Genomic DNA, 23,281 nt, shown 5'->3' on the forward strand with positions numbered 1-23,281 from the left:
TAGAGCGAGGTCGCACTGTATTTCATATATAATATGGAATAATCACTGGGCAAATATTTAGGCCAATATTATTTGTCTATTTTTTAACACCAATTAAATTTAATTTTTTTAATTATATACAAAATAATTATTTTACTTTTTTTTTTTGCATATACTGTACAGCTCACTCGAACTGCAAATAATGTCACAACAAATCTACTTAATTCAATATCAGTTACAAGTGTACAATGTCTGAAACACTTCAAAGGAAAACATAATTAAATATGACTTGAGAACACTAACCACATTCAAGAATTACTGTACTTAACATTATCTAGGCTCTGTATGAATCTATACAAAAGCATTAGTGATCTTAAGTAATGTTTATTTAAGTTTCCTATTATATAAAGAATATTATTATTGTACTTTGCCTCTACTCTTCATGCTGATGTGCAGACATGGTGGTTAACTTGTTCTTGTATGAAGGCCATCGGCAGGTTGGGCAATGGTGATTATCTTTTAAGAGCCATTCTGTGATGCAAGAATGGTGATAGTTGTGTCCGCAAGGAAGACCACAAAGTACTGCAGACCATCGATATCGCCCAAGACATATTGCACAAATGCGGCTCTCTATAGAATGTGAGGGTGCTGTCCATTTAAGTTCAGTAAGCCTTTGAGGAGACAGCAACCATCTTGTTGGACTTCTGATCCTATTTGATTCTTTGACAGTGGCATCAGAGTTTTGCTGCTTCCTTGTCTTGCAGCAGTTCTCACACACTTTTAACAGCCTTTCATATGTCACATTTTGATGACCTCTGTCATCAGTCTTACGATATCTCAGGTACTGTCTCTCTAATTTTCGTTTTAGAATAGCACATCTATGACACACATATATTTCCTTTACTGTAGTCCACAGGCCACATAGCCTACAATTATCATCCTGACAACATGTGTGTGTGTCTAATAAAGTATCATTCTCATTCTCACTTACACTGTCTACATCAGTTTCACTCTCAGATTTTAAATCATCCTCATTTCCCCACCCATCATATCTCCACATAGGAAGGTCTTTCATGTAATCAGTTGGTATTACTGGGTGCAGCCACAAATCAGGAGTGGCTAAACGTTCGATTAGGAGTTCCATACCTTCCTCTAAGCCTAAATCTTGAGATGGCCTTGGACGGGATAAGGAAGCCATGGGACGGAAGAGGACATTAACTAAATAAGAATCCATAGGAAACACAGCCCACCAACTAGTATCCATTTCCTCCTGTTCTGTATTCCCTCTCTTCAATAAAAGATGCCAAGCCAAAGTAATAAAACTGAATATAACAACTGATAACCAAATAATTGTAGGATGACTTTCTACCATTAACCAATGATATCTCATCTGACCCAAAAGCCATGTGGAATTGAAAGAAGTAATTAACCATGCCCCAGACTGCAACATGCTATTCACCATAGAAAATTTTAACAATGCAGTGACAGCAAGCCAGAGCAGGAACACTATAACATTAAAAACAAGAACTCTCACAAAAGTGCGCACAATATGCTTCCAAGCTCTGATTCTGATATCCAGGAAGTAAAAAAAGTCTGCCACTGCTAACAAATTTGCCATGATGAGAGAAACAAGGAATGCATCATTCATATGTGGTTGTAATGTACAAATATAGGAATTTAAAGCTGGGCGAGTTAGGGGCTCCCCTTTTCTTCCACCATACGATGTCACCCCTTCAGAGGTCACGACAGCTATGCTGGGCACACTTAGACCAGATTTCTTCAGCAGGTGAGATACCTGTAAAGCAGGCACAAATTAATTTCTTAATACCATATGCACATTTCATTTAAAGTAGACTCATCTCCTCAAATATTAAAAACAATTAGCACTTTCTAATCTACCATTCACAAACCATAATTAGAACTTTTTTCTACAACTGCCAATAGAAAAAATTATAATTTTACACACACCTTTAACTACTCAAACTTCTTTTTTTTCACACCCAACACTCATTTAATACAGGATGTTATCTCCTGCTGCCTGTCCTGCTCAAACATACTGCCCATAATTCATCCAATCATTGAATGAATTATAATTGAAATTCATTTAATATTAGGGCGCAGTTTCCCTCTCCCCGGGAGGGGGGATCTGCGCAGACAGCGGAGCGGTGGTGATTGTGACGTCATGCTTGTTTGCTCGTTACAGATTGTGGTGTTCTGCTTGATACATTAGTTCGGTTTTTGGTAGCAATTTTAACCAGGTGGAGTTTGTTTTGAGATGCCTACCTTTCTGGGTGCCTAACCCGGTAGATGGCAGACATAGAATGCTTCCAACCACATGGGGAGTTTATATAGGCCATTGCTCCTCGTGTCTCTCTGAGGGGGCAAGGTTCTGGCTCGTGGTCCCCGGTAGGCTAGAAATCCAGTCAAATTGACTGATGCCACTGTCTAATACATACATATCAGCCCGGTATAGCTCCAGGGAGCAGAAGGGGCTCTCCACGGAAAAAAGCACAACTATGAAAGTTGTTTTTCATATTCTCTCAAAGCTTCATTTTACGAGTTAACGTATTAGGTTGCCACCTAATGCACTTACTTTAGTGTCACACACATGGAAAAAATACAAAATAAATCAGGGAGGGCTCGCATCAGAGCAGCAGTGTTCTGATAAGAAACTGGAAGATAAATGAAAGAGAGTCAGCCCAGCACCATACAACCTTGATGAAAGCATGGAGTTTTCCATAATACATTTCTGCAAAGACTGAAATATGGACTTGGGTAAGTCTGTGGGTGACAATTTAACCAGTTCTTGCAAGAGCTTATAGTACAAGAAAATATAGTTTAAGGTGTGAGAACTGTGTCATAATAATACAACTGGACAATGTACAGTATATTGAAAAAACAAAGATGCCAAAACTTAGCCCTAATGAGACTTAGACCTTTCCAAGTGCACCAGCATAATATTTAACTTAAAATTTAGGATTCTATTCTTACAAAATTTTACAAAACACCATAAACACTTGACATGGGGTCCATTGATTATTCCCAGTGACAAGAACCAACAAAGAATCTTTAAAATTAAATCCTGAAAGAGCCAACTGAAACCTAACAGAAAAGAAATTGAACACCTTATCTAATAACATTAAAGTTCCATAGAACATTAGATGGGTAGAGACTGAAAATAAAGCCCCCCGAGTTGCACAAATAGACAGACTGAGAGAGCCGAGCTAAACCTGAGCTGCAAAGAACCCAGAAATACCAACCGATTGGAAGCCAGTGTACCTAGCAGGAGATGCTTTCTTCTTGAAGAGCCAGGTAAAGATGAATAATATGAACACCAACATAGCAAGACATGACTTCTGTTGCAAGGTCAAGAATCTCTACAGCGCGCTTCAATCCCAAAAAGCACTTCAAAAAAGGTACCACTGTATATTCAACTAAAATAAATGTGAAATATATCTTATTCTAAACTACTTACCTATCTTTTCTCAGTACATGCCTTCCCACCCTTTGGGGTGAGAAACTGAATAATAAGGATAATGAAAGAAATGATGATTAGGGAAAGGAAGAAATATATAGTTTACATGATTACTGCATACAGTAGATGGAAAATATATAAATTATGGAAATGCTTGTCAAATGGGCATTGTTCTGTAAATGGGAGTCTATGTATTCAGTGAATTAAAAAAAATATCAAGGCCACTCACAATCTTACACATTTACCATGATTATGCTGTGGGCCAGGATAATTTCCATCTACTTTTGCCACATTTCATTCAATAAATCAACAAAATTTGTAAGTGTATTTCTGCATGCATATTAATTAAAATAATATAATTCAGTACAATTTAACTAACCTGTTCTTTTTCTTCCTTCCTGACTGTGAAAGATGCAAGCTTTATGCGAGTTGACAAACGAAGACCAAGAGTAGCTATCAGTAGAGGAGGGCTAAGTAGCTCTGATATATACACTACCCGCGGGACCTAGCGGGAGAGATAAATACGACTAAAACACACAAAATGAGATTATTCCTTATGTAGGCACATATGTATATGCACATAAACATACATACACATATAATCCTGGTGCTTACTATTTCTCTACCAAGGGTGATAAGGAGGTTGATTGGTTGGTAAAGATATATTACAGGACTTTAAAAAAATGAAGTTTTATATTGTAAACTTGTATAGTACAAATAATTACAACCTAAAACACTATAAGATGGATTTACTTTGAGTGAAAAAACAGAACTGACGATAAATTTCTTAAGCATTTCAACATCCTCTAAAGATTGAATACATACCTTTTCTTTGTTTACTTTGGTTACATTAAGCCAAGTGTCTTCCAGTTCCTTCACATCATGAACCACACTAACCCGTGATAATATGTGTCCATACAGCCATGCCAGTACAGACAGAACAGAGAGATGAGTTGTGGATGCAAAGACAATATGTTCGCGGCCAGGAAGTCTACTTGGGCTCCGACCAGTGGTCAGTTTACTAGCGTGTTGGCTTGGTGGTAGAATGAGAACCAGCTGCGGATGACTCCATCCTTGTCTTGCACAGAATCTAAAATCAAATTAACACTAAAGCAAACAAGAAACCAGATACAATTCTTTACTGCAATAAAGTGAAGAATGTAATTTTGAACATCATGTCAGACATCCCTTCCTTTCAAACTGTTGTCACTCAGTCCTCTGCATTTCTATTACTGTACTTATGCCTTGTTCTTTTGTCTACTAGATTTTTCCACGTACCTACTTGGTACATGGAATTATATATATTATGTTATATTGTAATATATATATTATATATATTTTTATTATATTAGTCTGGGGCATCAGTCAATAGGAGTTCAGCCTACCGGGGACCATGAGCCAGAACCTGGCCCTCTCAGAGGCAAGGGAGCAATGGCCCATAGAAACCCCCATGTGGTTGGGGGCATTTCATGTCTGCCATCGACCAGGGTTGGCACCCAGAAAGGTAGGCATAAAACAAATCCCAGCTGGTAAGAAATTGCGACCAAAAACTGAACAGGGAGGCAAAACTCACCCTACAACTTAAGGAAACAACATGGGGGTTTCTATTGGCCATTGCTCCCTTGCCTCTCTGAGAGGACCAGGTTCTGGCTCATGGTTCCCAGTAGGCTGAACTTCAATTGACTGATGCCCCAGACTAATATAATACATATCAGCCTGATAGTTCCAGGAAGCCATAGGGGCTCCCCAAAGAAAAAGTGATTTTTCAAAAAATCTGAGACAGATGACATGTTTTAGCATCATTAGAATACTGTCAGAGTATTGATGATATGCTTTAGTGACATGGAACACAAAATATAAATACAGATTTACCAACAACTCTGGCACAAAATCACGCCAGATAAAAGCATAAAGGTGCTAAGACAAATAAGGACAATCATCATCATTCATCACAGCACAAAGGTTAACTGATAATACCACTGGTAGTGTTTGCAGCAGCATATATGGCAATGCACAGCTGGAAAATAAATTGACATTGATACTATACTACCAGATGATTTGTAGCCCCCCTCCTCAATGCAGGACTAGTTTTAGACATAAGATGCAGGTATGAGTTTTATTTGGCAAAACCACAATGATGAGTATTAGTTAGAGCCCTTTGGGTCTTTTCATTAGAGGATACAGTAACTGTGAATACTTAGCAGCATGAGTGCTAACAAATTAAAAAGATTAAACATACCCTCACATCCATTCTCTTAGGGAACTTCTGGAATGAATACACTCAGATAATAAATTATACAAAATAGCATGATGCTATGCTCTGAGACTTGTTATAGTACAAACACTGATTCCACTTCATAAACTCACCGTCGATCATACTGACAGCTGACAACCGCAGTGCTGACTTGCAGAACTTGTAGCTTAGGCACAAGAGCATGCCAGGATCGATCATCAAGCACACGATGTCCAGCATATTGACCTTCTCCAGGTACCACTTCAATCAGCCATAAAGACTCATTCTCATCATATATCTAAAATTTAATGTCAGTATTTAAGCAATATATATATATACATAGTTTTCTATAGTTTGTTTAGATGTACACTGTAATTATTTGTGAAAATTTATGTAGAGCACTTGACACCCCACTTTGTGTAAAACTACTATGGATGTTTTGCTATTGTGATGGTACTACTGTAGTTGCCTGTGATGGTACTAGTTACCCTTGGTAACATTATTTGCCCATGCTGGTTCATTCAACCCTACAAACAGCCTAAAAGTCCCCATTCTAGCATCTCATTCTGCTATACAAACCATTTCTGAAGTCCGCACATGATCAACAGTGCTACTAATGCACCATTTCAGTTGTTTATAGAGGAAAAGTTCCTCACTAATGGCTGATAAAAAGAAAAAGTGTTGGTGGTAGAGCAGTGCCCATGCATCATCACCTTTTACTGCCTCATCTTTTAGTAATTACAGAATAGCTCTCTGCTGTTCAAAAAGCATCAAACCGGACAAACAGAAGAGTTGTATCATTCAAGGTAAATATAAGAAGTGTTTCTTGTATTTTGCTCATGTCATATAGTTTATGTCGTGTATTTTTTTGTTGAATAACTCAATTTATGTACTGTACACTAATTGACAAAAACAGTATTTGAGCATTATTTATAGGTCTACAATGTACAGTAATGTGTACTCCTCTATAACATGTGACACAGCTCAAAGAAAATGTCCTGGAACCCACTCCTTTGCTGCTATTCTGTCTTGGAACATCATCCAGAAAGAGATTCAGACACTAGTGGGAAAGACTAAATTGTGATTTGAAGATGATCGCAGGCCACTAGCACATAATAACTTCATCATTTAGTAAACAATTAAAAATGATAGCTGAATTTTTAATTGTCTTGGTTAACTCCATCACATTTATATAGATGTAAATGAACTACCTGTATGGTTATAATGCATCACAAAATTACCAAGTATATTCAATTTAATGGTCTTAATTTTTTTCTCACATCAGATTACATTACATGATAACAGAATCATACTGTAATTTTAAATAATGTACATATTATATACACATTTTAAAAGCATACACAGTAAAGTAAACTAAGTTCAGCTTGCAGTATGAATTTAACACAAATATTTTAAATAAAAGTACAGTTGAGTTATATATATACTGTACTGTATATAGTAAAATTAAAAATGGCATGCAATATAATATACAATGTTAGTTACCTGTTCATAAAAATCTTCATTGCCAAATATTTCAATTGGGTTGTGAGATTCTGTGATTAGTTCTTTTCCAAAAATTTCTCCATACTGAACTGAACCTGAAAAAATGGGGAAGTAAACATACAAGCTCATGTCCTTAGTTATTAGGTAAACTTTACCTAGAAGCACACTTGGGGCACATACACACAAGCTTAAACCAAAAGCCAGAAAAACACCAAAAACAATAAGCACATCAAAACAAGAAACTGCCTGAAAGAAATGAATAACCCTGAGGAAAACAAGGTAAACAACCATTGCTTGCAGAGCAAACATGCCAGATGTGATGCACCTGATCGTCACTAAGTGGCAGCCCAGTTCTCCAGGGTCATCTCTGCCAGCCAGTAACTTCATTCACGGGCTGTCCAAACAGAAACCACCCCTCCCAACTTCCACAGGCAAGAGGAAAATAGGGCGGGCAATCACCGAACAGCAAAAGAACCCTGCGGATGGCTTATGGAAGATAACCCTAAACCGCAAGGACAGTACTTATAGGACACCTAGGGAAGGTGACCCTAGGCACATGCAGCCCCAGTACTCAGTGAATTGCTCCTGCTTGTTTTGTTTTAGGATTCCTACTTTTCTGGGTGCCTGACCTGGTAGATGGCAGACATAGACTGCTTCCAACCACATGGGGGTGTCTATAGGCCATTGCTCCTCGTGCCTCTCTGAGGGGGCCAGGTTCTGGCTCGTGGTCCCCGGTAGGCCTAGAACTCCATTGATTGACTGTTGCCAGTCTAATATATATACACATCAGCCTGGTATAGCTCTGGGGAGCCAAAGGGGTTCTCCACAGAAAGGGTGTCTTTCTCAAATTTTTGTTTTTTTTCTGTGGTCATAAGAACAATGATACATCACTTCTTTATTTCGAACCAGGAAAGCTATTTGTCCCCTTCACTATATTTTCCATAATGCCAAATATTGTACACTATACTTTTATCTTGCTGTATGTGTATAACTTTACTAAGATGAACCTTATGCTTTTTGTACATTCTTCTTTTCTCAATGCAAGCTCCTAGTAAGTCCCTTATTTATGAATTTTGCATGATAATCAAACAAATTATAATAAGGTATCAAAGAAACATATATGCAAACACATACACAAATGAAAATTATTAAACAAAAAAATATTCACCTAGGATACTGTAGTTAAAGACATCAAATAGTTTGTAAATTTGTCATGTCCATTCTTGACAATACTGTACTGTAAATATCCCTCCTGCTTCCTACCTGACTGCTGAAGAAGACTGACAATTTCAGATTTCTCCAGTAGTGCAGCGTATTGAATCCCTCGCATCTCCAGCAATGTCCGAATCTGGACCACTGACAGATTCCTTAGAGGATTTACAATCTGTTAGGAAAAAAAATTTAAACTACAAAATCTTAAATTATATGTTATAAATATGCAAAACAATGACATTAAATTAATTCTGACAATTCAACCATTGTCAGGGTCACAGTATATGGCATGAGCACATGGAACAGTCTCACCCAGTGTATACTTTCATAATAATTATGAATGAGGAGTTGTATAGTAGCATTTATATTGCCATATAAAAGAAAGAAATTTCTAGATCAGCATTATCCTTAACCCTCAAATAATGCATTAATAATTTGCACCATTGTCAGTTCACATAGAGGAAAAAAAATGTAGTTTTCTTCTTACATTGTAGACATGTTCTGCATGTCAGAAACACGAACATATACACAAAAACCTGTATGTACCATCATTCAGCTGTAGTGGCTGCTTAAACACAGCAACGAGCAGTGTGGTGCCACACCAATTTTAGCTTCCATTTTCTTAACTTGTGTAGCTGCGGGGAGTGGCCAGAAGGGCTATCTAGTAGTTATTAAATGGGGATATAAGATTAACTGATCTTTTTGGGTGGTAATTCAAGGATGGACTGATTAACACTATTGCCCGCAATAACTGGAATTTTTACAAATATTTTAATTTTGGACGCTCATCATCAAAATTATTTATATCTTTCCAGTGTTCTGACATCAATTTTCATGTTACATCGCTCGTTTTAGTATCAAATTGTTCAGAATATAAAGGCGCGCATTTTAAAACTTGTCCCATAATAATAGCACAATAAATAGAATTTTAACAAATATTTTACAATTTAAAATTTAGACCCAAAAAACATATTTATAATCTTTCAAATGTTCTAACATCAAGTTTCGTGTTACATCTTTCATTTTGGTGTCAAATTGTGCGCATTCTAAAGGTGCTTATTTTGAAACTATCTCAAGGTCGATCGGATAAAAAGTGAATTTTATACAAATATTTTTGTAGTGGACGCGAGTCCTGTCCACGGCTAGAACTCGAGGACAAAAATGGACGTGATTGGTGTCCAAAGCGAGCAATACTGTTAATCTCCAGCGACTCCTTTCCCGAAATTATATGACAGAATTCTCTGCAAAGTTATTTTAGTGGACTAGATAGGTGGTTAAATTTGCATTTCACTGGTATCCACCACTAACCATTTCAATAAATTACTGTAATCTATTTGCATAATTTAAATTTATTCTTTAAATTTGTTTGAACAGTTTAAAAAGCCAGTGTTGACTGTAATGAAACTCCTTTTTCTGGTGGGTCCTTGGTAGATTGCTGCCTGGCAAGCTCCAGCTAATTCAATCCATACCAAGCCCTTATGAGTCATAAATAAGACTAATGAGGACCAGAGGCCAAAACCTGCCCCTCCCCCCTCCTTGCACAAAGTGCAAGGGATTGTAAATAACCCTAAGAAAAGACCACCAAAAAATTGGATGAATCAAATCAAATAATAGCATGGTAAATAAGCCATAAAACATTGGGCAGCAAAGCCCACTCATGAACCACTCTGTGGTGAAGTAACTGTCACTTTAGTTACATGTACCTAGAGCATACCTGGAGAGGGTTTCGGCAGTTTTTCTACTCCCCGAGCCTGGCCTGAGGTCAAGCTTGATACATGCATCAACAGGAGGCTGCACACCTTCCTCCTCAATTACCAACCTTCAATTACCAGTCATATAGAGAAGAAATTGCCTACCCGAAGCCCCCTGACCTGGGGAAAGAAGGTTCCAAGGAGACGTAAAAACCCACCAGAACGAGGCATTTCATTACATATCATTCAATGTTAGTTTTCTGGGAGGGCTCTATTGTGATTCCTTGGTGCCATGTCATCACAGAAAATCAAACCAATGGGGTACTCACAGGGTACACAACAAAACTCCCACAGAGCATCCTTCCAGCACACCACTATGGTGCAGAAATACCAGCAAACTGCCACAAATGGATATAATAAATGTTGCCCCTTTGGCCAAACAAACAAAGCATCAATCACCAGAGAACCCTTCCAGAAACCAGTTGTCTCACTCTTAGCCAGAAAGGAATGTGATGGCTGTAAACAGAGGAAAGGATGAAAAAAGCAAAACATCCACTTCAGGAGAGGAGCATGAAGCTCACAACCCAAAAACCAGAAGTAAGAGCCAGCAAAAATTGCCTTGTAGAAGCAATCCAAGACCAAAGGGGCAGCTGAAAACCAGGAAGAGAAGAGAAAAATTAAAACCTTGTCCAAAGATTAGGATGGTTCAGGAGCATGAACAGGCCAGATGTGAATAGCAAAGATAAAGACAAGGAGCACCAAGAAACCTCATACAGTACTATAGTGTTGCCACAATGAAATCACTATCTGAGACACCAAAATTTCAGTCACCAGCAAACCATATAAGAAGCAGTAAATAAGTCAAAATCTCCAAACGTGTAGATCGAGAGAGAGCCTCAAATCACTGAGTAACATCTTCAGGCCAATCTGTTATCAGATACTGAACCACCGAAAACTACAGCAAGACCCTCAATAGGAAGTAGGTGCTCAACTACTCCTGCCATCGAAGTGGAAGAAGTGGTCTCCAGAGAAGGCCCATACACAAGTGAAGAACCACCATCCCAGACTCTAAAACCCTAAGATGTTTTGGAACTGGGAGGAAAGGAGAGGCCCCCAGGACTGTCGAACCTCACCAGCAGAACCTGGTGGAGGAGGAGGAGCAAACTTTGAGCAAGAAGACAACACCAACTGTGCCAAGATCAGATCCTGAAAAGACAAAGGAGCTGATCATGGGGCAACCACATTGACACCAAGCTGCACCCTACGAATGTGGATAAATCTGGTTCATAAAGCATCAGCCGTCTAATGAGCCAAGTCCATGAAAAGAGGCTCTGCTAAAATAAACCCAACAATCACAAGCATCTCAAGCCTCTAGATGGAAAATAGCCCCCAACTAACATGTGGCATGACAAAAGCAGTAAGAATGGCCATCAGAATAGTGTACATCAAAACTGAGGAACATCCATCCAACTCACCCAAAGAGAGTAGAAGTGCAGTATGTCCATAATAAATCCTTAAAAACTGCAAAAGGTTTCTCAGGTCCCAGAGAGTCACTCACCAAATATCACAAACACCAAAAAAGTCTATAGATAAACAGAGCAATTAAGGATGCAAGTGAATCACCATAGAATGAGCATGCAAACTACCTGTGGAGCTCTTAAATGACAACTAGACTACCCCCAAGCTTAAGGCCTCACAGAGGAGTCAACGACCCATGTATTGCCAGTGAGAGGCACCTTCCACACACAAAACTGGCTTCTCTGAGCCCCCCACACCCACTAGGGAAGTAAAATCTGGCTAGGAAAGAGCAATGACCGTGAACAGAGACAATAATTTTAGGCACATGCAGTTTCAGTTGAACAGTTAATCAAAGTCCATGCAAGAAGTGAGGCACAAGTATACATGCATCATGAATAAGTACTAAAATGCAAAACAAATACGCGAGAAAATGGCCCTCGTACGACAAAAATAGCCCAGGACGGCAATCATTTATCAGAAAAACTGGAATCCCAAGGGCACTGGAGCAGTAAGGGGAGTATAATGGTGAACTTGTATAGTTCACACCAGGCATGTGACTGGGGATTTAAATTTGGTAATTGAGGAATGAGTGTGTGCAGCCCCCCCTGGTGGTTTGCAAGTGTAACTAAAGTGAGAATCATTTCACTACCAAGTGGTTCATGAGTTTTGTTTACCTTGCTGTCATCTGTTCTGATTCATCCAAATTTATAGTGGATATTTTTCTTGGTTTAGGTGATTTACAATCCCTGCTTCTTGCAACTCTCTGGAGGGGCCAGGTCACCACGTAGCCTTCCCAGAAAATACTGGGGTTTAGACATTAGGTTCCCAATTATTACTGGGTTACCTACAAGCAAACAGTGCAGAAGCCATTCTCATTCATTCCAACCTGTCCAGGATTTTTCTTAAAATGACTGTTATCTCAAGCATTCTAACGTAAAAGATATCACAAACAAGCAAATGTATGAAACTTATTTAAAAGATGCAGAATATCTAGTTAAGATTACAGCAGTACAGTTCTGTACGGTACGTAAGCAATCTTTATGCTCAACTGATTAGCACAAAGGATTTCGCACAAAGTATTAGATTGCTTACGTATACAGATTAGCACAATCTGTATACATGAAGCAATCTTTGTGCTCAACTGATTAGCACAAAGGAAAAAATAATACCTGATACGAGGTGTAACCTGTGTCCCACCAGAATCCTATTTCAACCATCCATGTGACTACTACCACCACAACCAGGTAGAGAACAAGAAGTGTAGGTCTACGCCACATCCTAGCAGTCTGAGTACCTGGATTCCACTCACTACTGCATGTGAACTGAAACAAAATACCAAACCATTTTATGGGGTGCATAATAAAGAAAGAAATTGAAATTGAATTTAAAATTATACAACTATAAAAAATACTACACGTATAAGAAATAAAAAATATGTGCAGATCAATTACTTATTAATAATAGTGTACAGTATACAGTAATGTGAACTTACTCAAACGAACTATGTGAGGTGAAGTTAATTTGTTGTATGAGGGATTTCATTCACCAAGTGCATGAATGACTGGGGGTTGCTGACCAGGACCCTAGGGTCACTGGAGCTGCTATCTGATGGAAAGGGAGTGAAGCTAACAAGTGGTTGGACCTAGACAACCAGTGTGTACATAGTTTATATCAGGGTTGCAAATGTTGTCCAAGGATTTCTTTGTTTTGGTGCGCTCTACCTTTCTGGTTGTTTTTCCATTGCTAATGTAGGATTTTCTATTCCCCATGCATTATTGAGGGAGCCAGATTTTGGACCTGGATGTTGGTAGTTGTTCACAGTTCGTTAAAGCCTGGTATTGAACGTAGGTTTTGAGGATTCCAAGTGGGTAGCTTGTGGAGATACAAAGGTGCCTACCAGAAAAAGGCCTTTTATTACATTCAGTGCCAGATTTTTTCATATTTTTACACAAGTGGTTACTATAGTAAACAACTTCCAACTAGTAAAGTTTTCCCTTCCAACAGCTCATATTAAGCCTTACCTGCTGGTTTTCCCTGGAAAATGACCTGCCAATCAATTTCAAACCAGGTCCAAATTACTGCTGAGTGAACAGGGGTGAAGAGTTATGGAATGGTGCCCAGTTACTCCTTCCTGGCCAGGCCTCAAAGCCAGACAAAATTGCAGAGAAGGGTTGTGGCAACTGTACTACCACTGTTCCACAGTGGCTCAATTTGGCGATAGCTTAGGCAAACAATCCTCTCAGACACAAACATTTGTCCAATCCACTGAACACAAACCATTTAACCCAAACACGAATTGAATACTGTAGAGGGAGATTTGTCAGAACAAGGTCCCACTGACTGTACATCAAAAGTGTGAATTTAGTAAATATTGTTTTTAAAATTTTATCACTTATGCTTAATGTTATTTTTAATCCAGTGGCAAACTTATTTACTGTTATAATTAATTTATTCACTAAATAAAAATAACATTTAAAAAAAATTTAGTAAAAATTGTAATGGTAGATTTCAGTATTATTTTTAATTCATATAAGATTGAGATACTGTACGTAAACACTAATACAATATATTCATACTTATCTCTTCAACAGCACAGAATATCAGTGGAATGGAATTTTAACCAATAACAACTGTACAACATTCCATTACAGCTACTATAGATCAAAGAATGTCCTTAATCATAATTGTCTACTGTAATATACACAACATATAACATACACAAGTTAATTGATCTCTAGCATATCTTGATTCATCAGTACTAAGCTTTATCTGTTAAACTGCATTACTGTACAGAAATATCAAGCTTTCAGATATTACTGTCTTACACAATAATTATTATTTTCTGCAAACTGGTTACAAAATTTAACTGGTGTGTGTGTGTAATTACCTAAATATAATTACAAATTTGTACTTACAGGATGAGAATTAAACTTGCAGAGCCAGTCTGCCCTACACTACACTGTCATATTTGTTTTATGACATTTTGTAGCTTCCAACTGGTTCCAAGTGCCTGGACATCACTCTACTTGAGATGGATGGTAGAGTGATGGTTTCACTTCATGTAAGTCAGCTTTCAAGCCTCGACCGTCCATGTGATTGAGCACCATTCCTACCCCCCCCCCCAATCCCATCCCAAATCCTTATCCTGACCTCTTCTAAGTGCTATATAGTCATGATGGGTTGGTACTTTCCCCTGATAATTCCCTCCCTTTCTAACAGCTATGCAACCACTACCTTATGACCTTGTGGTGGTTCCAGGTATCCATATCCCTGCCGCCGATCTCTGACTCTTACATTGGTCAGAAAATTTTGATCCATGATAATAGTCCGTATTCTAATTTCCATAACATCCTTTTGTGTGAGACTAACAAATACCTTTTATAGCATATGAAAACTGGCCTGTGATCTTGAAGCTATGTTTAGTGGAAACTTTATTTTATTTTGTTTAAATAGTTAATGCACATAATTTGGAATCAATACTATAAAAATCCCTTGACTAACAGTTACTCCTAGTATGTATGGTGACGATACTTCTTTATTAAAGATAATTCCTTGTTTCACATTAGAATATTTAATCGCACATTTGCCTAACAGAAAAACACAAATCTCACAGTGGGTGAAATAATAATTTACACCTTCAGGAGGCCCTGCAGGAATAAGCCATTAGTCCAACACAAAAAGAGGTTGCGCCACAGGAAACCAAAGCGGAAGCACATTAGTACTGAAGATGTGTTGCCTCCCTGTCAGATTAAAGCATCATCAAGTTCGGTCTGTAACTAGATAGGTGACCACATGTATGTAACCTAATGTTTGGGGGCTAAAGAGGCACCTGGATTGGCACCTTTCAAAAAGGTGCTAAGTCAGTAAGACTGTGTAACACTTGTATCTTACAGGGCATACCCCATAACCATTGTGCAATCTCCGTGGCATAGTGGCAAAACACTCGCCTGGCATTTTGCGAGCACTTTGGCCTGGGTGCTAAATCCTGGACGGGGAGGATTTACTGGGTGCAAATCCTTAACTGTAGCCTCTATTCACCCAGCAGTGGATGGGTACCTGGTTGTTAAACGATCTGGCGGGTCATAATCCGGGGAATGCCCGAAATGCTTTGCGTAATAGTGGCTTTAGGCATTGTATGTACTAGCTCTATCTATAAATCCATCAATGTTTGTATCTCACCTTGTATGTATGTACTTTACCTGAATAAACATTTGATTTGATTTGATCTGAATACTGTATTAGGATTAAGGACTTTTGCCTGAAATGCTATGTGTGCTAGTGGCTGGGGATATTTGGCTAAAATTTCTGGTAGCAATTCATTTTGAATGATTGCAAACTGTAGGTAGTAACTAAGTGACTGTAACCTATCCACCGCTGCCCACTGGATGGGGGGGCGGTGTGCAGGACAAACATATCAATTGTGACACTAGCTCTCCACATATGTCAGTTGCTTAACTTAGAAACTGTACTTGTGGTCGATCTTGAACCCATTTATGATGTGACGACTTATACTGAATTTTGTAACTAGCTCATCAAGAATATAACTTGCTTTGCTAAATGAATTGTGGGGTTCAGTCCCTGAGCCCATTTTGCCTCTGTAACCCTTTCCACTACCGCCCACAAGATGGGTATGGGGTGCATAATAAATGAACTAAACTAACTGCTATTGGCTGTACAAGAATGTATTAACTCTTGTATATATAAAGAAATAAAACAAACATTAAAAAATACAGAAGACAAGGAAGTACTGTACAGTACACAGCTCTTGGCTCAGGAGCCACTCCTGATAACACTTAATTTAATGTGCCGAATGCTTGTTAACAAGCTCAACACCAATTTATGGAACAACGTTAATCTCAGGACAGTTTACCGTGAAGGCTGAGTGTGACGTGAGATGTGTGAGAAGTACACAGGACAGGAGATGGTGACCTTGCCCCAGCAACCTCCCGCTCCGTTCCTTGTTGCTACTCTGTTTATGTTTGGGTCGTCTCAAACTCTCCTCAACCAAGTAGTAAAAATAAGTCTTTATAAAAAATTAATTACACACACACAGATAGGAACATAGGTGGAAACTTAGTACTCAAATGAGCCGCAGAGACATTAGAAAGAATTTTTTCAGTATCAGGGTATTTAACAAATGGAATGCACAAGGAAGTACACCAAAGGAGGACCAAAGAGCCGAAACTCAACCTCCGCAAGCACAACTAGGTGAGAACACATATACACATTATGTACTCACCTAGTTGTACTTGCGACGCAGGGCTGCCTGATCCAAATTGCTGAAAGTAGCGAGCTGACGGTCTAAAAGTAACGAATTTTTGATAAGAGAAGCCCGATTTTTTTAATGACTGATACGGGTTTCAAAGTAAGATATTTTGATATATAGAATGCACTACACGATGTTAATTGCTTTATTAATATTATTTCTGCACACACACACACACACACACACACACACACATATATCAAATCAAATCAAATCAAATGTTTATTCAGGTAAAAGTACATACATAGAGGATTAGTTACAAACATAATGTTGGATTTATAGATAGAGCTAGTACATACAATACCTAGAGCCACTAGTACGCACAAAGTTTCGGGTGGGGAAAAACACTTAGACTAAAACTTAATAGTAATTGAGCTTAAAGTATAAATTGCGTTGAAAGAAAAAAATAAAAGATAAAAAAGGGGGGAACATGGTAGAAAATAGCCAATATACAAGTTGGTCAACAAACAGCATTGTTTAAAAATAGTAGGACATGGGTTGACATTTAGGGGTAAGGTAGGTTACATGGAGTTAATTAGGTAGTACTTAGTTTTCATCTTAAACTGGTTGAGAGAGGTACAGCCTTTGACATGATTGGGAAGGTCATTTCACATTCTGGGTCCCTTGATTTGAAGAGCATTTCTAGTTTGATTAAGTCATACTCTTCGAATATCAAATAGGTATTTGTTTCTGGTGTAGTGCCCATGGGTTCTGTTACAACCTTCTAAGAAGCTTTTAAGATCAGGATTGACATTATAATTCAGAGTTTTAAATATATAGAGTACACATGAGAGGATGTGCAGTGACTTAATGTCTAACATATTCAGAGATTTGAGCAAGGGTACCGAGTGCTGTCTGGGGCCAGAGTTAGATATTGTTCTAATAGAAGTTTTGTGTTGGGTATTTAGAGGACGTAAATGATTTTGGGTAGTAGAACCCCAAGCACAAACACCATAGTTGAGATAAGGATAGATGAGAGAGTAATAGAGTGTCACCAGGGCAGGGCGAGGTACATAATATCTGATCTTAGAAAGAATGCCAACCGTTTTTTAAACTTTTTTTGATATATTTAGAATGTGTCCCTGGAAATTCAGCTTGCGGTCAATGAGAACGCCAAGGAATTTGCCATCTACTTTGTTACAAATTTGGGCATTGTTAATCCTGAGATTTATTTGATTTGAGGATTTATTGCCAAACAAAATATAGAAAGTTTTGTCAATATTGAGGGTGAGTTTGTTGGCAGTGAGCCAGTGATGAACATAAGAACATAAGAACATAAGAACAAAGGTAACTGCAGAAGGCCTATTGGCCCATACGAGGCAGCTCCTATTCTATAACCACCCAATCCCACTCATATACTTGTCCAACCCGTGCTTGAAACAATCGAGGGACCCCACCTCCACAATGTTACGCGGCAATTGGTTCCACAAATCAACAACCCTGTTACTGAACCAGTATTTACCCAAGTCTTTCCTAAATCTAAACTTATCCAATTTATACCCATTGTTTCGTGTTCTGTCCTGTGTTGATACTTTTAATACCCTATTAATATCCCCCCGGTTATGTCCATTCATCCACTTGTAAACCTCTATCATGTCACCCCTAACTCTTCGCCTTTCCAGTGAATGCAACTTAAGCTTTGTTAATCTTTCTTCATATGAAAGATTTCTAATTTGGGGAATTAACTTAGTCATCCTACGCTGGACAATGGACTTTATTTAACTCAGTATTCACTGTGACATTTAGAGCAAGGGGGTCAGACTGGAGTAAATGAAGGTCGTGTCGCCAGCAAATAGAATTGGTTTGAGATGTTGGGAGGCATTTGGGAGGTCATTAATGTAGATGAGAAAGAGGAGAGGGCCAAGTATGCTGCCCTGGGGAACACCAATGTTGATGGGTAGGGTGGGAGAAATTGAATTATTCACAGAAACATATTGGAGCCTGTCAGTAAGGTAAGACTTAAGGTACTGCAGGGAGTGACCTCTGACTCCATAATGGTGTAATTTAAGAAGGTTTTGGTGGTTGACAGTGTCAAAAGCCTTACGCAGGTCCACAAATAACCCAATAGGGAACTCATTTTTATCAAGAGCTGCATGTAGCAAGTTAATAATACTTGCTAAAGGACGGAGCATACATACCTGAACATACTTGCTCCTGGACGGAGCAACATACTTGTTAAAGGACGGAGCACAGCAAATTGTATAGTTAATTACTTGGCTAATGACACTACTAGGTACTCTGTATTTGTCGACATCAAAGGAGCTTTCGACAAAGCGCAGGGGATTGTGATCCTGGACGAGCTTGCATGCATGGGTGTCAAGGGGAGACTCATAAAATGGGTTGAAGACTACGTACCTCACAAGGAGGAAAGCCAAGGTCTGCTTCAATGGAGCAGTCTCCAGAACAATGAATATGGAACTCGGGACCCCCCAAGGCGGAGTCTTAAGCCCTACACTATTCAATGTACTTATGAACGCCATTGCAAATATTGATTTTCCGGAAGGAACACAACAAGTGGGATATGCAGATAATGTCCTAATACAAGCTCCCACCTTGGGAAAAATTAAACAGTCCATTGAACTCCTTGGAAGGAAATGTAGTGAGCTCGGTTTCATTCTCTCCACAAACAAGACGAAGGCATACTCCCATCACAAGCGGGGAGCAAATGAAGAACTGCAAATTAATGGTGTAACACTTGAATAGGTTGACCACTATCGGTACCTTGGCGTCACATAAGAACATAAGAACAAAGGTAACTGCAGAAGGCCTATTGGCCCATACGAGGCAGCTCCTATTCTATAACCACCCAATCCCACTCATATACTTGTCCAACCCGTGCTTGAAACAATCGAGGGACCCCACCTCCACAATGTTACGCGGCAATTGGTTCCACAAATCAACAACCCTGTTACTGAACCAGTATTTACCCAAGTCTTTCCTAAATCTAAACTTATCCAATTTATATCCATTGTTTCGTGTTCTGTCCTGTGTTGATACTTTTAATACCCTATTAATATCCCCCCGGTTATGTCCATTCATCCACTTGTAAACCTCTATCATGTCACCCCTAACTCTTCGCCTTTCCAGTGAATGCAACTTAAGCTTTGTTAATCTTTCTTCATATGAAAGATTTCTAATTTGGGGAATTAACTTAGTCATCCTACGCTGGACACGTTCAAGTGAATTTATATCCATTCTATAATATGGCGACCAAAACTGAACTGCATAATCTAAATGGGGCCTAACTAGAGCAAGATATAGCTTGAGAACCACACCAGGTGTCTTGTTACTAACGCTGCGATTAATAAATCCAAGTGTCCGATTTGCCTTATTACGAACATTTATGCATTGATCCTTTTGTTTTAAATTCTTACTAATCATAACTCCCAGATCCCTTTCGCAATCCGACTTCGCAATCACAACACCATCTAGCTCGTATCTTGTAACTCTATCATCATTACCTAACCTCAGAACTTTACATTTATCAGCATTAAACTGCATCTGCCAATCCTTTGACCATTTCAAAACCCTATCTAGATCAACTTGAAGTGATAGTGAGTCCTCCTCCGAATTAATTTCCCTACCGATTTTCGTATCATCGGCAAATTTGCAAATGTTGCTACTCAAACCTGAATCTAAATCATTTATATATATTATAAACAACAGAGGTCCCAGGACAGAGCCTTGAGGCACTCCACTTACAACATTTTCCCACTCTGACTTGATTCCATTTATACTAACTCTCTGTTTCCTTTGGTATAGCCATGCCCTAATCCAGCTTAATATAGCACCCCCAATACCATGAGACTCTATTTTTTTAATCAGTCTTTCATGTGGCACTGTATCAAAAGCTTTGCTAAAGTCAAGGTATACAACATCGCAATCCTTACCACTATCAACTGCCTCAACAATGCTAGAATAAAAAGATAACAAATTTGTTAAACATGAACGGCCATTTATAAAACCATGTTGCGACTCAATTATTAATTTATGTTTTTCAAGATGAAGACGAATTTTATTTGCTATTATAGATTCGAGTAACTTTCCCACAATAGACGTTAGGCTAATTGGTCGATAGTTAGACGCAAGTGATCTATCTCCTTTCTTAAAAACTGGTATCACATTAGCAACTTTCCAAAACTCTGGCACTCTGCCTGACTCTATTGATTTATTAAATATGGTTGACAGTGGGTCACAAAGCTCCTCTTTGCATTCTTTAAGCACCCTAGCAAACACTTCATCCGGCCCTGGGGATTTGTTTGGTTTGAGTTTTACTATTTGTTTAAGAACATCCTCCCTGGTAACTGCTAAACTCGTCAACCTGTCCTCGTCCCCACCCACATAGACTTGTTCGGCTGAAGGCATATTGTTAAGTTCCTCTTTAGTAAATACAGTCACTGTCGGCTCTAACAAGGGGAAGAAAGAGGAGTTCAATCAACTCATAGGAACATGCAAAAGTCGACTCAGGGCACTGAAAGCTATGACCTGGAATGGACATGGAGTCTCTATTGCTGTGCTTAAAATGATGTACACAGCCTATGTGCGCTCCGTCATAGACTATGCACTTACTAATTATTATTGCACTTACCGAAACGTGGATGAATGTAGAAAATAGAGAACTATTAGCTGAATATCAAATATATGGATTTAAACTATTTCACACAGATAGATATATTAGACGAGGAGGTGGAGTAGCCATATATGTTAGGGACAATTTGAAATGTAGTCTCAAAGAGGGAATCAAAACAGAGCCACACACAGAAACTATTTGGATTGAATTAAACGAAAAAGCTAATAATATTATAATAGGAGTAATATATAGGCCACCAAATTTAGACAGAATGGAAGCAAAGCATCTATGGGATGAAATATCTAGAGCATCTAGATCTAACAGTATTTATGTCATGGGTGACTTTAATTTTAGCGGAATAAACTGGTTGAACAAAACAGGGAATAGTGAAGCAGAAGATTTTCTAGAATTAATTGACGATTGCTTTCTTACGCAACACATTAAGGAACCAACACGGGAAAATAATATTTTAGATTTAGTGTTAACTAACAGGGAAACGCAAATTAATGACATCGAAATAGGGAGTGAGCTAGGGAGCAGTGATCACAAAGAAATCAGATTTAGCATAGAATGGAATAGACCAGTAGGAGAAAATTCTGTTAAAGTGCCAGATTTTCGAAAAGCTGATTTTAATAGCCTAAGAAATTTTTTGGGTCAAATTGATTGGAATGGCTTGGGTATGGGGTGTGGGCCGGTCTTGGAGCGAGACATGAACCCAGCGATAGGTGACTTAAATGGGGATTTCGATGTGGATTCAATATATAACTTATTTAAGAATATTCTAAACAAAGCACAGGAACGTAGTATACCATACAAATTGAATAGATCGTATACTAATGACCCAAAGTGGATAACAAAGAATTTGAAGAACCTTATAGGTAAAAAGAGAGCTTGGTACAAAAGGATTAAAAATGGGGAGGTCACTTTAGAACAGGAATTCGTACAACTGGTTAGAAATGTTAAAAAAGAGATAAGGAAAGCAAAAAGAAACTATGAAGTTCGCATAGCAGGGCAAGCAAAGACAAATCCTAAAGGGTTTTTTCAGTTATATCGTACTAAGACTAGGGAAAGGATAGGTCCATTAAAAACTGAGACAGGTCAAATAACAGATAGTGATGAAGAGATGAGTAGTATTTTTAATAAATATTTTGTATCTGTATTTACTAAAGAGGAACTTAACAATATGCCTTCAGCCGAACAAGTCTATGTGGGTGGGGACGAGGACAGGTTGACGAGTTTAGCAGTTACCAGGGAGGATGTTCTTAAACAAATAGTAAAACTCAAACCAAACAAATCCCCAGGGCCGGATGAAGTGTTTGCTAGGGTGCTTAAAGAATGCAAAGAGGAGCTTTGTGACCCACTGTCAACCATATTTAATAAATCAATAGAGTCAGGCAGAGTGCCAGAGTTTTGGAAAGTTGCTAATGTGATACCAGTTTTTAAGAAAGGAGATAGATCACTTGCGTCTAACTATCGACCAATTAGCCTAACGTCTATTGTGGGAAAGTTACTCGAATCTATAATAGCAAATAAAATTCGTCTTCATCTTGAAAAACATAAATTAATAATTGAGTCGCAACATGGTTTTATAAATGGCCGTTCATGTTTAACAAATTTGTTATCTTTTTATTCTAGCATTGTTGAGGCAGTTGATAGTGGTAAGGATTGCGATGTTGTATACCTTGACTTTAGCAAAGCTTTTGATACAGTGCCACATGAAAGACTGATTAAAAAAATAGAGTCTCATGGTATTGGGGGTGCTATATTAAGCTGGATTAGGGCATGGCTATACCAAAGGAAACAGAGAGTTAGTATAAATGGAATCAAGTCAGAG

At 38.4% G+C, this 23,281-nt stretch overlaps 1 protein-coding gene across 2 annotated transcripts; it reads right to left on the reverse strand.

The window, feature by feature from the left end:
• On the reverse strand, nt 1-16,622 carry LOC123757882 (E3 ubiquitin-protein ligase RNF103). 2 transcript variants are annotated; one of them, XM_045741787.2, is made up of 8 exons: nt 16,482-16,622; nt 12,781-12,933; nt 8,454-8,574; nt 7,191-7,285; nt 5,822-5,985; nt 4,280-4,544; nt 3,834-3,959; nt 1-1,774 (listed from the first exon to the last, which is right to left on the reverse strand). In XM_045741787.2, the coding sequence occupies exons 2-8, from the start codon at nt 12,886-12,888 to the stop codon at nt 413-415; spliced, it is 2,241 nt and encodes a 746-aa protein (XP_045597743.1). In that variant the 5' UTR covers nt 12,889-12,933; nt 16,482-16,622; the 3' UTR covers nt 1-412. The 2 variants fall into 2 exon arrangements, with proteins under 2 accessions (XP_045597743.1, XP_045597744.1); XM_045741788.2 differs by lacking the exon at nt 16,482-16,622 and adding an exon at nt 13,104-13,123 and having other exon boundaries at nt 272-1,774.
• Between the last annotated feature and the right edge of the window lie 6,659 nt (nt 16,623-23,281).

The sequence above is a fragment of the Procambarus clarkii genome, chromosome 40, assembly GCF_040958095.1.
Source record: "Procambarus clarkii isolate CNS0578487 chromosome 40, FALCON_Pclarkii_2.0, whole genome shotgun sequence".
Lineage (NCBI taxonomy): Eukaryota > Metazoa > Arthropoda > Malacostraca > Decapoda > Cambaridae > Procambarus > Procambarus clarkii.

Excerpts from the sequence above, each read along its gene's own strand:
- LOC123757882 (XM_045741787.2), bottom strand. The coding sequence starts at position 12,888 with ATGTGGCGTAGACCTACACTTCTTGTTCTCTACCTGGTTGTGGTGGTA. Across the intron at positions 4,545-5,821 it reads AGCTGTCAGTATGATCGACG|ATTCTGTGCAAGACAAGGAT; the intron begins GTGAGTTTATGA and ends ATTTGATTTTAG. Across the intron at positions 3,960-4,279 it reads CCAAAGTAAACAAAGAAAAG|GTCCCGCGGGTAGTGTATAT; the intron begins GTATGTATTCAA and ends CTCTCCCGCTAG.